The sequence below is a fragment of the Triticum urartu genome, chromosome 2A, assembly GCF_056163025.1.
Source record: "Triticum urartu cultivar PI428250 chromosome 2A, HENAU_Tu73, whole genome shotgun sequence".
Classification (NCBI taxonomy): domain Eukaryota; kingdom Viridiplantae; phylum Streptophyta; class Magnoliopsida; order Poales; family Poaceae; genus Triticum; species Triticum urartu.
Genome location: NC_141874.1, coordinates 75,644,939 through 75,661,998, shown reverse-complemented (window position 1 = coordinate 75,661,998; position 17,060 = coordinate 75,644,939). Strand labels below are relative to the sequence as shown.

Below are 17,060 nucleotides of genomic sequence, written 5' to 3'. Positions count from 1 at the left end.
GTCAAGAATATCCTGAAGTACCTGAAAAGGACTAAGGAAATGTTTCTCGTCTATGGAGGTGACGAAGAGCTCGTCGTAAAGGGTTACGTCGACGCCAGCTTCAACACAGATCTGGATGACTCTAAGTCACAAACCGGATACGTGTATATTTTGAATGGTGGGGCAGTAAGCTGGTGCAGTTGCAAGCAGAGCGTCGTGGCGGGATCTACATGTGAAGCGGAGTACATGGCAGCCTCGGAGGCAGCGCATGAAGCAATTTGGGTGAAGGAGTTCATCACCGACCTAGGAGTCATACCCAATGCGTCGGGGCCAATCAAACTCTTCTGTGACAACACTGGAGCTATTGCACTTGCCAAGGAGCCCAGGTTTCACAAGAAGACAAGGCACATCAAGCATCGCTTCAACTCCATTCGTGAAAATGTTCAAGATGGAGACATAGATATTTGTAAAGTACATACGGACCTGAATATAGAAGATCCGTTGACTAAACCTCTCCCTAGAGCAAAACATGATCAACACCAGAATTCCATGGGTGTTCGATTCATCACAATGTAACTAGATTATTGACACTAGTGCAAGTGGGAGACTGTTGGAAATATGCCCTAGAGGCAATAATAAAAGCATTATTATTATATTTCCTTGTTCATGATAATTGTCTTTATTCATGCTATAATTGTGTTATCCGGAAATCGTAATACATGTGTGAATAATAGACACCAACATGTCCCTAGTAAGCCTCTAGTTGACTAGCTCGTTAATCAACAGATAGTCATGGTTTCCTGACTATGGACATTAGATGTCATTGATAACGGGATCACATCATTAGGAGAATGATGTGATGGACAAGACCCAATCCTAAACATAGCATAAGATCGTATAGTTCGTTTGCTAGAGTTTTTCCAATGTCAAGTATCCTTTCCTTAGACCATGAGATCGTGTAACTCCCGGATACCGTAGGAGTGCTTTGGGTATACCAAACGTCACAACGTAACTGGGTGACTATAAAGGTATACTACGGGTATCTCCGAAAGTGTCTATTGGGTTGACATGGATCAAGACTGGGATTTGTCACTCCGTATGACAGAGAGGTATCACTGGGCCCACTCGGTAATGCATCATCATAATGAGCTCAAAGTGACCAAGTGTCTGGTCACGGGATCATGCATTACGTTACGAGTAAAGTTACTTGCCAGTAACGAGATTGAACGAGGTATTGGGATACCGACGATCAAATCTCGGGCAAGTAGCATACCGATTGACAAAGGGAATTGTATATGGGGTTACGTGAATCCTCGACATCGTGGTTCATCCGATGAGATCATCGAGGAGCATGTGGGAGCCAACATGGGTATCCAGATCCCGCTGTTGGTTATTGACCGGAGAGCGATCTCGGTCATGTCTACATGTCTCCCGAACCCGTAGGGTCTACACACTTAAGGTTCGGTGACGCTAGGGTTGTAGGGATATGTATATGCAGTAACCCGAATGTTGTTCGGAGTCCCGGATGAGATCCCGGACGTCACGAGGAGTTCCGGAATGGTCCGAAGGTAAAGAATTATATATAGGAAGTGCTATTTCGGCCATCGGGACAAGTTTTGGGGTCACCGGTATTGTACCGGGACCACCGGAAGGGTCCCGGGGGTCCACCAGGTGGGGCCACCTGACCCGGGGGGGCACATGGGCTGTAGGGGGTGCGCCTTGGCCTATATGGGCCAAGGGCACCAGCCCCAAGAGGCCCATGCGCCTAGGGTTCAAGAAGGGAAGAGTCCCAAAGGGGGAAGGCACCTCCTAGGTGCCTTGGGGAGGAGGGATTCCTCCCTTGGCCGCCCCCTCCCCCTAGGAGATTGGATCTCCTAGGGCCAGCGCCCCCCCTATCCCCCCCTATATATAGTGGGGAGATGGAGTATTTCTCACCCCACGCCTTTGGTGCCTCCCTCTCCCTCTCCAACACATCCTCCTCCTCCATAGTGCTTGGCGAAGCCCTGCCGGAGTACTGCAGCTCCATCACCACCACGCCGTCGTGCTGCTGCTGGAGCCATCTTCCTCAACCTCTCCTTCCCCTTGCTGGATCAAGAAGGAGGAGACGTCACGCTGACCGTACGTGTGTTGAACGCGGAGGTGCCGTCCGTTTGGCGCTAGGATCTCCGGTGATTTGGATCACGTCGAGTACGACTTCCTCATCCCCGTTCTTTGAACGCTTCCGCGCGTGATCTACAAAGGTATGTAGATGCAATCCAATCACTCGTTGCTAGATGAACTCCTAGATGGATCTTGGTGAAACCGTAGGAAATTTTTTGTTTTCTGCAACGTTCCCCAACAAGGTACACATCAATAACATGTATATCAAATATACCTTTCACTTTGCCATCCTTCTTATACGCCAAATACTTGTGGCAGTTCCGCTTCCAGTGACCAGTCCCTTTGTAGTAGAAGCACTCAGTCTTAGTCTTAGGTCAACACTCGGGCTTCTTCACTTGAGCAGCAACTTGCTTGCTGTTCTTTTTGAAGTTCCCCTTCTCCCCTTTTCCCTTCTTCTTGAAACTGGTGGTCTTGTTGACCATCAACACTTGATGCTCCTTCTTGATTTCTACCTCCGCAGCCTTTAGCATTGTGAAGAGTTCAGGAATTGTCTTATCCATCCCTTGCATATTATAGTTCATCACGAAGCTCTTGTAGCTTGGTGGCAGTGATTGAAGAACTCTGTCAATGACACTATCATCAGGAAGATTAACTCCCAGCTGAGTCAAGTAGTTGTGGTACCCAGACATTCTGAGTATATGTTCACTGACAAAACTATTCTCATCCATTTTGCAGCTGTAGAACTTATTGGATACTTCATATCTCTCAACCAGGCATTTGCTTGAAATATTAACTTCAACTCCTGGAACGTCGTTGAAGTCCCGGTTCTAAGCCGTAAAGCATGGCACACTGAACTATCGAGTAGTCATCAACACATGTCTGCCAGGCATTCACAATGTCTGTAGTTGCTGGTGCAGGTGGTACACCTAGCGGTGCTTCCAGGACGTAATTCTTCTAAGCAGCAATGAGGATAATCCTCAAGTTACGGACCCAGTCCATGTAATTGCTACCATCATCTTTCAACTTTGCTTTCTCAAGGAACACATTAAAATTCAACGGAACAACAGTACGGGCCATCTATCTACAATCAACATAGACAAGCAAGATACTATCAGGTACTAAGTTCATGATAAATTTAAGTTCAAATAATCATATTATTTAAGAACTCCCACTTAGATAGACATCCCTCTAATCCTCTAAGTGATCACGTGATCCATATCAACTAAACCATGTCCGATCATCACGTGAGATGGAGTAGTATCAACGGTGAACATCACTATGTTGATCATATCTACTATATGATTCACGCTCGACCTTTCGGTCTCCGTGTTCCGAGGCCATATCTGTTATATGCTAGGCTCGTCAAGTTTAAACTGAGTATTCCGCATGTGCAACTGTTTTGCACCCGTTGTATTTGAACGTAGAGCCTATCACACCCGATCATCACATGGTGTCTCAGCACGAAGAACTTTCACAACGGTGCATACTTAGGGAGAACACTTATACTTTGATAATTTAGTGAGGGATCATCTTATAATGCCACCGTCAATCAAAGCAAGATAAGATGCATAAAAGATAAACATCACATGCAATCAATATAAGTGATATGATATGGCCATCATCATCTTGTGCTTGTGATCTCCATCTCCGAAGCACCGTCATGATCACCATCGTCACCGGCACGACACCTTGATCTCCATCATAGCATCATTGTCGTCTCGCCAATCTTATGCTTCCACGACTATCGCTATCGCTTAGTGATAAAGTAAAGCATTACATTGCATACAATAAAGTGACAACCATATGGCTCCTGCCAGTTGCCGATAACTCGGTTACAAAACATGATCATCTCATACAATAAAATTTAGCATCATGTCTTGACCATATCACATCACAACATGCCCTGCAAAAACAAGTTAGACGTCATCTACTTTGTTGTTGCAAATTTTACGTGGCTGCTATGGGCTTAGCAAGAACCGTTCTTACCTACGCATCAAAACCACAACGATAGTTTGTCAAGTTGGTGCTGTTTTAACCTTCGCAAGGACCGGGCGTAGCCACAGTCGGTTCAAATAAGTTGGAGAAACTGACACCCGCCAGCCACCTGTGTGCAAAGCACGTCGGTAGAACCATAGACAGTCGGTTCAAAGATAGTTATGTTTCCTAGCCATAGACATGAGTTGTCATTTGATTAACGGGATCACACCATTAGGAGAATGATGTGATTGACTTGACCCATTCCGTTAGCTTAGCACCCGATCTATGGTTCTACCGACGTGCTTTGCACACAGGTGGCTGGTGGGTGTCAGTTTCTCCAACTTATTTGAACCGACTGTGGCTACGCCCGGTCCTTGCGAAGGTTAAAACAGCACCAACTTGACAAACTATCGTTGTGGTTTTGATGCGTAGGTAAGAACGGTTCTTGCTAAGCCCATAGCAGCCACGTAAAATTTGCAACAACAAAGTAGATGACGTCTAACTTTTTTTTGCAGGGCATATTGTGATGTGATATGGTCAAGACATGATGCTAAATTTTATTGTATGAGATGATCATGTTTTGTAACCGAGTTATCAGCAACTGGCAGGAGCCATATGGTTGTCACTTTATTGTATGCAATGTAATGCTTTACTTTATCACTAAGCGATAGCGATAGTCGTGGAAGCATAAGATTGGCGAGACGACAACGATGCTACGATGGAGATCAAGGTGTCGCGCCGGTGACGATGGTGATCATGATGGTGCTTCGGAGATGGAGATCACAAGCACAAGATGATGATGGCCATATCATATCACTTATATTGATTGCATGTGATGTTTATCTTTTATGCATCTTATCTTGCTTTGATTGACGGTAGCATTATAAGATGATCCCTCACTAAATTATCAAAGTATAAGTGTTCTCCCTAAGTATGCACCGTTGCGAAAGTTCTTCGTGCTGAGACACCACGTGATGATCGAGTGTGATAGGCTCTACGTTCAAATACAACGGGTGCAAAACAGTTGCACACGCGGAATACTCAGGTTAAACTTGACGAGCCTAGCATATAACAGATATGGCCTCCGAACACGGAGACCGAAAGGTCGAGCGTGAATCATATAGTAGATATGATCAACATAGTGATGTTCACCGTTGATACTACTCCATCTCACGTGATGATCGGACATGGTTTAGTTGATATGGATCACGTGATCACTTAGAGGATTAGAGGGATGTCTATCTAAGTGGGAGTTCTTAAATAATATGATTATTTGAACTTAAATTTATCATGAACTTAGTACCTGATAGTATCTTGCTTGTCTATGTTGATTGTAGATAGATGGCCCGTGTTGTTGTTCCGTTGAATTTTAATGCGTTCCTTGAGAAAGCAAAGTTGAAAGATGATGGTAGCAATTACATGGACTGGGTCCATAACTTGAGGATTATCCTCATTGCTGCTCAGAAGAATTACGTCCTGGAAGCACCGCTAGGTGTACCACCTGCACCAGCAACTACAAACATTGTGAATGCCTGGCAGACACGTGTTGATGACTACTCGATAGTTCAGTGTGCCATGCTTTACGACTTAGAACCGGGACTTCAACGACGTTTTGAACGTCATGGAGCATATGAGATGTTCCAGGAGTTGAAGTTAATATTTCAAAAGAATGCCCGGATTGAGACATATGAAGTCTCCAATAAGTTCTACAGCTGCAAGATGGAGGAGAATAATTCTGTCAGTGAGCATATACTCAAGATGTCTGGGTACTGCAATCACTTGATTCAACTGGGAGTTAATCTTCTGGATGATAGCGTCATTGACAGAATTCTTCAATCACTGCCACCAAGCTACAAGAGCATCGTGATGAACTATAATATGCAAGGGATGGATAAGACAATTCCCGAGCTCTTCGCAATGCTAAAGGCAGTGGAGGTAGAAATCAAGAAGGAGCATCAAGTGTTGATGGTCAATAAGACCACCAGTTTCAAGAAAAAGGGCAAAGGGAAGAAGAAGGGGAACTTCAAGAAGAACAGCAAGCAAGTTGCTGCTCAGGAGAAGAAACCCAAGTCTGGACATAAGCCTAAGACTGAGTGCTTCTACTGCAAGCAGACTGGTCACTGGAAGCGGAACTGCCCCAAGTATTTGGCGGATAAGAAGGATGGTAAGGTGAATAAAGGTATATGTGATATACATGTTATTGATGTGTACCTTACTAATGCTCGCAGTAGCACCTGTGTATTTGATACTGGTTCTGTTGCTAATATTTGCAACTCGAAACAGGGGCTACGGATTAAGCGAAGATTGGCTAAGGACGAGGTGACGATGCGCGTGGGAAATGGTTCCAAAGTCGATGTGATCGCGGTCGGCACGCTACCTCTACATCTACCTTCGGGATTAGTATTAGACCTAAATAATTGTTATTTGGTGCCAGCGTTGAGCATGAACATTATATCTGGATCTTGTTTGATGCGAGACGGTTATTCATTTAAATCAAAGAATAATGGTTGTTATATTTATATGAGTAATATCTCTTATGGTCATGCACCCTTGAAGAGTGGTCTATTTTTGCTAAATCTCGATAGTGGTGATACACATATTCATAATATTGAAACCAAAAGATGCAGAGTTGATAATGATAGTGCAACTTATTTGTAGCACTGCCGTTTAGGTCATATCGGAGTAAAGCGCATGAAGAAACTCCATACTGATGGACTTTTGGAACCACTTGATTATGAATCACTTGGTACTTGTGAACCGTGCCTCATGGGCAAGATGACTAAAATGCCGTTCTCCGAAACTATGGAGAGAGCAACAGATTTGTTGGAGATCATACATACAAATGTATGTGGTCCGATGAATGTTGAGGCTCGTGGCGGATATCGTTATTTTCTCACCTTCACAGATGATTTAAGCAGATATGGGTATATCTACTTAATGAAACATAATTCTGAAAACATTTGAAAAGTTCAAAGAATTTCAGAGTGAAGTTGAAAATCATCGTAACAAGAAAATAAAGTTTCTACGATCTGATCGTGGAGGAGAATATTTGAGTTATGAGTTTGGTCTTCATTTGAAACAATGCGGAATAGTTTCGCAACTCACGCCACCCGGAACACCACAGTGTAATGGTGTATCCGAACGTCGTAATCGTACTTTACTAGATATGGTGCGATCTATGATGTCTCTTACTGATTTACCGCTATCGTTTTGGGGTTATGCTTTAGAGACGGCCGCATTCACCTTAAATAGGGCACCATCGAAATCCATTGAGACGACGCCTTATGAACTGTGGTTTGGTAAGAAACCAAAGTTGTCGTTTCTGAAAGTTTGGAGCTGTGATGCTTATGTGAAAAAGCTTCAACCTGATAAGCTCGAACCCAAATCAGAGAAATGTGTCTTCATAGGATACCCAAAGGAGACTGTTGGGTACACCTTCTATCACAGATTCGAAGGCAAGACTTTTTTTTTGCTAAATTCGGAGTTTTTCTAGAGAAGGAGTTTCTCTCGAAAGAAGTGAGTGAGAGGAAAGTAGAACTTGATGAGGTAACTGTACCTGCTCCCTTATTGGAAAGTAGTTCATCACAGAAACCGGTTTCTACGACACCTACACCAATTGGTGAGGAAGTTAATGATGATGATCATGAAACTTTAGATCAAGTTGTTACTGAACCTCGAAGGTCAACCAGAGTAAGATCCGCACCAGAGTGGTACGGTAATCCTATTCTGGAAGTTATGTTACTAAACCATGACGAACCTAAGAACTATGAAGAAGCGATGGTGAGCCCAGATTCCACAAAATGGCTTGAATCCATGAAATCTGAGATGGGATCCATGTATGAGAACAAAGTGTGGACTTTGGTTGACTTGCCCGTTGATCGGCAAGCGATTGAGAATAAATGGATCTTCAAGAAGAAGACTGACGCTGACGGAAATGTTACTGTCTATAAAGCTCGACTTGTTGCAAAAGGTTTTCGACAAGTTCAAGGGATTGACTACGATGAGACCTTCTCACCCGTAGCGATGCTTAAGTCTGTCCGAATCATGTTAGCAATTGCCGCATTTTATGATTATGAAATTTGGCAAATGGATGTCAAAACTGCATTCCTGAATGCATTTCTGGAAGAAGAGTTGTATATGATGCAACCAGAAGGTTTTGTCGATCCAAAAGGGAGCTAACAAAGTGTGCAAGCTCCAGCGATCCATTTATGGACTGGTGCAAGCCTCTCGGAGTTGGAATAAACGCTTTGATAGTATGATCAACGCATTTGGTTTTATACAGACTTTTGGAGAAGGCTGTATTTACAAGAAAGTGAGTGGGAGCTCTGTAGCATTTCTAATATTATATGTCGATGACATATTGTTGATTGGAAATGATATAGAATTTCTGGATAGCATAAAGGGATACTTGAATAAGAGTTTTTCAATGAAAGACCTCGGTGAAGCTGCTTACATATTGGGCATCAAGATCATAGAGATAGATCAAGACGCTTAATTGGACTTTCACAAAGCACATACCTTGACAAAGTTTTGAAGAAGTTCAAAATGGATCAAGCAAAGAAAGGGTTCTTGCCTGTGTTACAAGGTGTGAAATTGAGTAAGACTCAATGCCCGACCACTGCAGAAGATAGAGAGAAAATGAAAGACGTTCCCTATGCTTCACCATAGGCTCTATCATGTATGCAATGATGTGTACCAGACCTGATGTGTGCCTTGCTATAAGTCTAGCAGGGAGGTACCAAAGTAATCCAGGAGTGGATCACTGGACAGCGGTCAAGAACATCCTGAAATACCTCAAAAGGACTAAGGATATGTTTCTCGTTTATGGAGGTGACAAAGAGCTCATCGTAAACGGTTACGTTGATGCAAGCTTTGACACTGATCCGGACGATTCTAAATCGCAAGCCGGATACGTGTTTATATTGAACGGTGGAGCTGTCAGTTGGTGCAGTTCTAAACAAAGCGTTGTGGCAGGATCTACGTGTAAAGCAGAGTACATAGCTTCTTAGGAAGCAGCAAATGAAGGAGTCTGGATGAAGGAGTTCATATCCGATCTAGGTGTAATACCTAGTGCATCAGGTCCAATGAAAATCTTTTGTGACAATACTGGTGCAATTGCCTTGGCGAAGGAATCCAGATTTCACAAGAGAACCAAGCACATCAAGAGACGCTTCAATTCCATCTGGGATTTAGTCCAGGTGGGAGACACGGAAATTTGCAAGATACATATGGATCTGTATGTTGCATACCCGTTGACTAAGCCTCTTCCACGAGCAAAACATGATCAACACCAAGACTCCATGGGTGTTAGAATCATTACTATCTAATCTAGATTATTGACTCTAGTGCAAGTGGGAGACTGAAGGAAATATGCCCTAGAGGCAATAATAAAGTTATTATTTATTTGCTTATATCATGATAAATGTTTATTATTCATGCTATAATTGTATTAACCGGAAACATAATACATGTGTGAATACATAGACAAACAGAGTGTCACTAGTATGCCTCTACTTGGCTAGCTCGTTGATCAAATATGGTTAAGTTTCCTAACCATTGACATGGGTTGTCATTTGATTAACGGGATCACACCATTAGGAGAATGATGTGATTGACTTGACCCATTCCGTTAGCTTAGCACTCGATCGTTTAGTATGTTGCTATTGCTTTCTTCATGACTTATACATGTTCCTATGACTATGAGATTATGCAACTCCCGTTTACCAAAGGAACACCTTGTGTGCTACCAAACGTCACAACGTAACTGGGTCATTATAAAGGTGCTCTACAGGTGTCTCCGAAGGTACTTGTTGGGTTGACGTATTTCGAGATTAGGATTTGTCACTCCGATTGTCGAAGAGGTATCTCTGGGCCCTCTCGGTAATGCACATCACTTAAGCCTTGCAAGCATTGCAACTAATGAGTTAGTTGCGGGATGCTGTATTACGGAACGAGTAAAGAGACTTGCCGGTAACGAGATTGAACTAGGTATTGAGATACCGACGATCGAATCTCGGGCAAGTAACATACCAATGACAAAGGGAACAATGTATGTTGTTATGCGGTATGACCGATAAAGATCTTCGTAGAATATGTGGGAGCCAATATGAACATCCAGGTTCCGCTATTGGTTATTGAGCGGAGACGTGTCTCGGTCATGTCTACATAGTTCTCGAACCCATAGGGTCCGCACGCTTAACGTTTCGATTACAGTTATATTATGAGTTTATATGTTTTGATGTACCGAAGGTTGTTCGGAGTCCCGGATGTGATCACGGACATGACGAGGAGTCTCGAAATGGTCGAGACATGAAGATTGATATATTGGAAGCCTATGTTTGGATATCGGAAGTGCTCCGGGTGAAATCGGGATTTTACCGGAGTACCGGAAGGTTACCGGAACCCCCCGGGGACTTAATAGGCCTTTTAGCCGTGTGCGGTGCCCCCCTCCACCATAGTCCACCTCGATAATACTGTAGCGGTGCTTAGGCGAAGCCCTGCGTCGGTAGAACATCATCATCGTCACCACGCCGTCGTGCTGACGAAACTCTCCCTCAACACTCGGCTGGATCGGAGTTTGAGGGACGTCATCGGGCTGAACGTGTGCTGAACTCGGAGGTGCCGTGCGTTCGGTACTTGATCGGTCGGATCGTGAAGACGTACGACTACATCAACCGCGTTGTGCTAACGCTTCCGCTTTTGGTCTACGAGGGTACGTGGACAACACTCCCCCCTCTCGTTGCTATGCAACCATGATCTTGCGTGTGCGTAGGATTTTTTTTTTGAAATTACTACGTTCCCCAACAAAACAGGCACCCACTAGCCACCTGTGTGCGAAGCACGTCGGTAGAACTAGTCTTGCGTAAGTGTACGCGTAATGTCGGTCTGAGCCGCTTCATCCAACAATGCCGCTGAATCAACTAGTGACGGCAAGCAATATGTATATACGCACGCCACAACTCCTTTGTGTTCTACTCGTGCATATAACATCTACGCATAGACCTGGCTCGGATGCCACTGTTGGGGAACACAGTAATTTCAAAAAAAATCATACACACATGCAAGATCCATCTAGGTGATGCATAGCAACGAGAGGGAAGAGAGTTGTCCATGTACCCTCGTAGACCGTAAGCGGAAGTGTTATGACAACGCGGTTGCTGTAGTCGTACGTCTTCACGATCCGACCGATCCTAGCACCGAAGGTACATCACCTCCGCGATCTGCATACGTTCAACTCGGTGACGTCCCATGAACTCTAGATCCAGCTGAGGTCGAGGGAGAGTTTCGTCAGCACGACGGCATGATGATGATGATGATGAAGTTACCGACACAGGGCTTCGCCTAAGTTCTACAACGATATGACCGAGGTGGAAATCTGTGGAGGGGGACACCGCACACGGCTAAACAATCAACTTGGGTGTCTATGGGGTGCCCCCCTCCCCCGTATATAAAGGAGTGGAGGAGGGGGAGGGCCGGCCTCTATGGCGTGCCCCAAGGAGGGATTCCTACTCCTACTAGGAGTAGGTTTCCCCCCTTTTCCTAGTCCAACTAGGAGGGAGAAGGAAGGGAAGAGGGGGCCGCCCCCCTCCCCAATTCGGATTGGGCCTGGGGGGGGGGCACCACTTGGCCGCCTCCTCCTCTCTTCCTCATGGCCTATCAAGGCCCATTAACTCTACCAGAGATAAGGACCTCATTTTCATCTTCATTTTTTTTTTGTTTTCATTTGAAAAGATATTAACTTTTTTTTGAATCCATGAACTTTTTTTCAAATGCGTGAATTCTTTCAAATACGCGAACATATTTTGAATACATGAAAAATTTCGAATTTTATTAATATATTTTTCAAATTCATACACTTTTTGAGACCATGAAATGTTCAAAAATTGTGATCCTTTTTTGAATTCATGAGCTTTTAAAATTTGTTGTTTTTTGAATTTGTGTACCTTTTCAAATTCACGAAGTTTTTTTAATTAATGAACTTTTTGAATTCATGTTTTTTTTCAAACTTGCAAACAGTTCTTAAAATTTGTGACCATTTTTTCATTTCACCAATTCATCAACTGTTGATAAAAACACTAGCCGATTTTATTTTCTGAACTAGCAAAGTAGCAGCGCAGAAAACGATTGAAAAAAAATTGTGCATAATCGACGGATCGAGTGGAGGCAGATGGTGAAACAAGTGTTGGACCGTGGCCCAAGATGTAGCACACGGGCGCTACACCGTTTGTTGGCGGCAAATGGGAGGAGCTCTCGAGTGACAACTCGTTGCAAAAAAATGGAGACTGTCTAACGACCCAAAATCGTATATTTTCATCGGGCTAAGGACTTGGCACTATGTTCATGAATTATGTGTGTGTATTTTCGGGCATGAGACAAACCATGCACGTTGCCAAAAGACCCCCCCCCCCCCCCCCGCGCCCCGCCCCCGCCTATGAAGTACGCAGATACGGCCAACCACGAATCACACAACAACTCATCCTCGTTCACCGAGTACCCCGGCATCTCTCTTACTCTAAAAAACTACATGAAATTTGGAAATAAGCTTAATGGCATTTGACCGAACACCTGCCTGGCATGGTATCCGCTATGAACAGCGTCGACTGGGGGGGGGGGGGGGGGGGGGGAGGGGGGGTTGTTCTTTCTTGCAGTGCACCCCCCACTCTATGGCCATATATGATGATATAATCTTGACGATTTTTTGTTTCATATTCTCCTTTTTACATTTTGTTGTTAACAATATCACTATGTCCTTTCTTTTCTATGTTGCACTGCCAATTAAATTAGAAATAAACATCATCGTGGAGAATGAACGCACGGGCTGTGCGTAGACTACTCCTATAAGCACCTTCGAGAGAGTGGTCTGGTAAATCTTGAGATTGACGAAGTCATTACAAGCACCTCTTTGTCGATTTTTTTTATAAAAGGAGGAAGACCCCCGGCCTCTGCATCTGGGCGATGCATGTAGCCACTTTATTAATTATTCTCAAAAGACCTTACAAAGAAATACAACTGTAAGTCTGAAGCTACCGTCGAGGCAACATCTGTCGCTACTCCTATCCATTTGATGAAGGGATGTTGATGGTCCGAGCCTAATACCAAACAGACCTCGCAGCCCAGCCTAACATCTAAGACCTGAGACCCTAACCAAGCCACTTGTCGGGTATGGGGAACACACCGGTCCGGCGCTTTCTCAGAGGCCGCCGCCGCCAACTGCCACCACTCCATCTTCAGAGCTGTACTGATGCATCAACCTTGCCCAGTCTATCTGCCGTAGACGTCACCACGACGCCAGACAACGCCACCATCTTGCGCTCGTCCATCAACACACGCCCAGCAGCGAGACCCCGCTACTCCATGCCGCTGAGACCCGCTGTTGTCGACATGTCAGATGCAACGCCGCTCCTCCTTCGCGAACACCACCTGCTACCACTGGTCCCATCCCCTCCACCTGTAGATCGTCTGCACTACCAACCGAGCTCCAGTGGCCCTAACACACCTCCAGGAAGGTCACGACACGAAAAGCGCCGCTGCCGCCAGATCCGAATAGGATTGAAGGTTTTCACCCGGCCGGGGATCAGGGTGGATAGATTGGGCCCTCAGCTGCGCCTTCATGAATGAAAGCGGCGCCCATGGGCATCGCCGCCGCCGGGCCGGCCAGACTGGCCAGGGTTCCCCCCAGACCCAAAGTACACCACCATGGCTCACCACCACCGGAGCCTGCAGCCGCAAACCACCGGAACGACGACAGAGGCAACAGGAGAAAGGGGAACCCCCCATATCTGACGCAACGGAGAACCAACGCACCTCTCTGTCGATGTGAACATCTCTCCTACTGAATAAATATCGTCGGAATGTCTTGAATAAATCCAGCAAAATGTTCCTTAAAAAAATCTAGCAAAGTGCGAGCATCCGTGCCAAGGTTAGGACTTGAACCCAATTGCTTGTTCTTTTGTGTGATATACTTTTTGTGCATGGTAATACATGTCTCATTTATGTCATAAGAAATATTGTACAAGTCAAGCACTATATAGCGATCTGGCAAAACTGAATTTGTTTGATTGTCCAATAAATTCAAATGGTTACATGCACATTTATATCTTCTCCTTTTTTTGCTATTGATTAATAAGAACATTTCCCATCCAACAAATCCAAGCAAGCTACGGAGGAAATGAAAGGGTTTATATATAAGCCCTGCACCAGCATAGAAGAGGATACATTTTGTGCATGGCCCTCTGATCATCTGATGAATGGGTCTGAGGCTCTGAGCGTGACGTACCCTAGAATCAGCACCAAGTACCTGGCGAGTGGCGACCCAAGAAAAAAAAGGAGGTCGCCTGCTTGACACTTGTCCTGAACATCTACCTTTCCGTTGAACTGTCAATGGGTAGTACTACGTCTAGTACGTGGTCCGTGTACTATTCCCCTTATCTTCTTCCTTGAGGTAAGTACGTAGGAGAGTACGTACTTTGACATGTTCCTCCGGCCGGCCTATCTGAATCAAACAAAACTACAACCCAAAACTGAAGCTTTCAAGGATCAACAACAGTGTGCGTGTGCGTACTACATTCCCGGGCCTCTCGAGTACTCTCGATCCGCCACTTTAATTCCACACGACTAACTAATTAGAGAGAGGCTGTAATAATTTTAGAGAGAGATAACTTAAGCATGTCACTCGTGCATGCATGAAAACTTACTAGTACTAGTAGTACGTAGTAATAGTGCTGCTAATTGAAAGAACCTAAGTACATGGATGTGAGCATCCGCTAAGCTAGGGCACCGAAACAACAAAGCCACTCTTCTTCACGATCTTCTACTATGATCGATCGATCGAACTCACGAAGCAAACACTACCTAGCTAATGGCCGACGGTGGGCACAGCAGACCACTGAGTACGTAAGAGGCTAAGAGCAATGCCAGCGCGTCCGTTTCAGTGGGAGAGGAAGCTGAAGGGGGAGTAGCCGTTGTCCGAGCCCTGCGACGAGGCGACCATGTCGTGGCCGCCGCCGTACGGCGCGTCGGCGCCGCCCCAGAAGCCGGCCACCATCGTCGCCAGGTCGTCCACGTCCTCCCGGAGGCCCAGCCCGTAGGCGTCGGCGTCGGACACGGAGTAGCGCCGCGCGTCCTGCAGGTCGCCGCCGCGGGGCCGGAGGCAGCTCTCCGGCACCACGCTGCTCAGGTACCCGGAGTTGTCGTCGGCGCTGGGGAAGAGGAAGTCGTGGCCGCTGCTGCCGCGCACGTCCATCGGGCCGCTGGCGCCGTGATCCGCGGCACTGGGCACCGGCATGGAACACTCGCCCGGGCCCTGCTGGTGGTAGCCGTGGCCGTGGTGGTACGAGCTGCCAATGTGCGGCGGCCCCGCGCCCGCGTGCTGCTGCTGGCCGCCGTACGGCATGGCCGAGGACGCGGCGTAGGCGGCGGGCTGGTGCTGCGCGTGGAACGGCGCGAGGAAGGGCGGGTAGTTGTTGTAGGCGGCGTGCGCGTAGACGAAGTTGGTGCGCGCCTGCGCGCCCTTCATGGAGAGCGCGGCGCGGTCGTAGGCCAGGGCGGCCTCCTGCGCCGTGTCGAAGGTGCCGAGCCAGTGCCGCTCCTTGGTGGTCGGGTCGCGTATCTCGGCCGCGTACCGGCCCCACGGCCGCCGGCGCACGCCCAGGAAGCGCCCGGGCTCCTGCGCGCGCCGCCTGCCGCGCGGCGCCGGCCGCTCGCTCGGCGACGACGGCGGGGACGGCTGCGGCTGCGGGTGACCGGCGATCGGCTTCGGCAGCGAATGCTCCGAGAAGGCCATCATCTGGGAGGCACCGCCGCCGCCGCTGCTGCTGCGAGAGCTCATGGCAGAAGTGAAGTGAGGTTGGCTGGCTACTATACTACTGCTCCCGCCTAGCTTGAGCTCTGAGGTGTGAGCTAGCTAGCTTAGGTTGAGGAGGTGGTTGCTGAGACTGTGAGCTTCTAGTGTGTAGTGCTCACTATGGAGGGAGGCAGGGTGGTATTTAAATGGGGAGCTCGGAGGAGGGAGAAGCTAGAAGGAGTGAGAGCACTGTGGATGAGATGGCGAGGTAGGGGAGGAGGGGAGGGACATGCATGCGCTGCACTTGTTTAATTCTAGGAGTAAAAGGAGGGAATGGAATGGAAAGCTCACTGCAAGTTTGTATGTATGCACCTTGTGTTTGGATTTGTGTGCCCTAATCTTAGGACCAAAGAGATGAGGAGAATGTTGTGCCAGTCAAACATATAGCTATATATATGTGTGTGTATGTGTTGCTAGAAAAATAACACTTGGAAGTAAGAATGTTCTACTCTTAGTTTTCATGCACACAATTCATTTATGAATATTATGCATGCCACAATCCTTGCAAATAAGTATTAATTAGTGTCGTTTTCAGATATGATTATCTTTGTCATGATTCTAGCCCACTCCAAATTAATCAACCAGCATATGAGTATATGACACACTGGTTGTGAAGCCAGAGCCGATTGAAGCCCCTGCCAAGACAAACACTTTAATAATTATTAATGGGCCTACATGCATAGCTTGTTGTGGCATCTATGTTAGTTGGGCATACTGCCTTGCATGCTTTGATGATTTACTACTGAGTACCAAGTATTGCAAACTAATAAGATGGTGTAAAGATGCCTGCCACTGACAAGAAAAGAAGGGAAAGAAGAGAGCTTACCTACCTATGCATCAAGCCTTTTGAAGAATTGTAATCTATTTGTTTTGAAAGAGACAATTGCAATCTATGCTCCAAGATACTAGTACTACACTAGCTATTATGATACATGCCAAAATGCTACACAATTATGTGCTTTTTTACACTCTGACCATATGGCTTTGCTTTCTTATGTGTCCATGTGCCTGCTCGCGCAATACGTGCAAACTAGAATGAAAGCCCCTTTGTCTTCCCTAAAACATTAACCGCAATAACTTCACCAACATATGTTGGTGATGTTCTCGACACGGACATACGAGTAAGTAAAACTTTGTCTTCGCTAAAACATTAACCGATTTG

At 46.1% G+C, this 17,060-nt stretch overlaps 1 protein-coding gene across 1 annotated transcript; it reads right to left on the bottom strand.

The window, feature by feature from the left end:
• Nucleotides 1-14,698: 14,698 nt before the first annotated feature.
• On the bottom strand, nt 14,699-16,022 carry LOC125541022 (ethylene-responsive transcription factor FZP). The gene has a single exon (XM_048704520.2). The coding sequence runs from the start codon at nt 15,881-15,883 to the stop codon at nt 14,984-14,986; it is 900 nt and encodes a 299-aa protein (XP_048560477.1). The 5' UTR covers nt 15,884-16,022; the 3' UTR covers nt 14,699-14,983.
• Between the last annotated feature and the right edge of the window lie 1,038 nt (nt 16,023-17,060).

Excerpts from the sequence above, each read along its gene's own strand:
- LOC125541022 (XM_048704520.2), bottom strand. The coding sequence starts at position 15,883 with ATGAGCTCTCGCAGCAGCAGCGGCGGCGGCGGTGCCTCCCAGATGATG.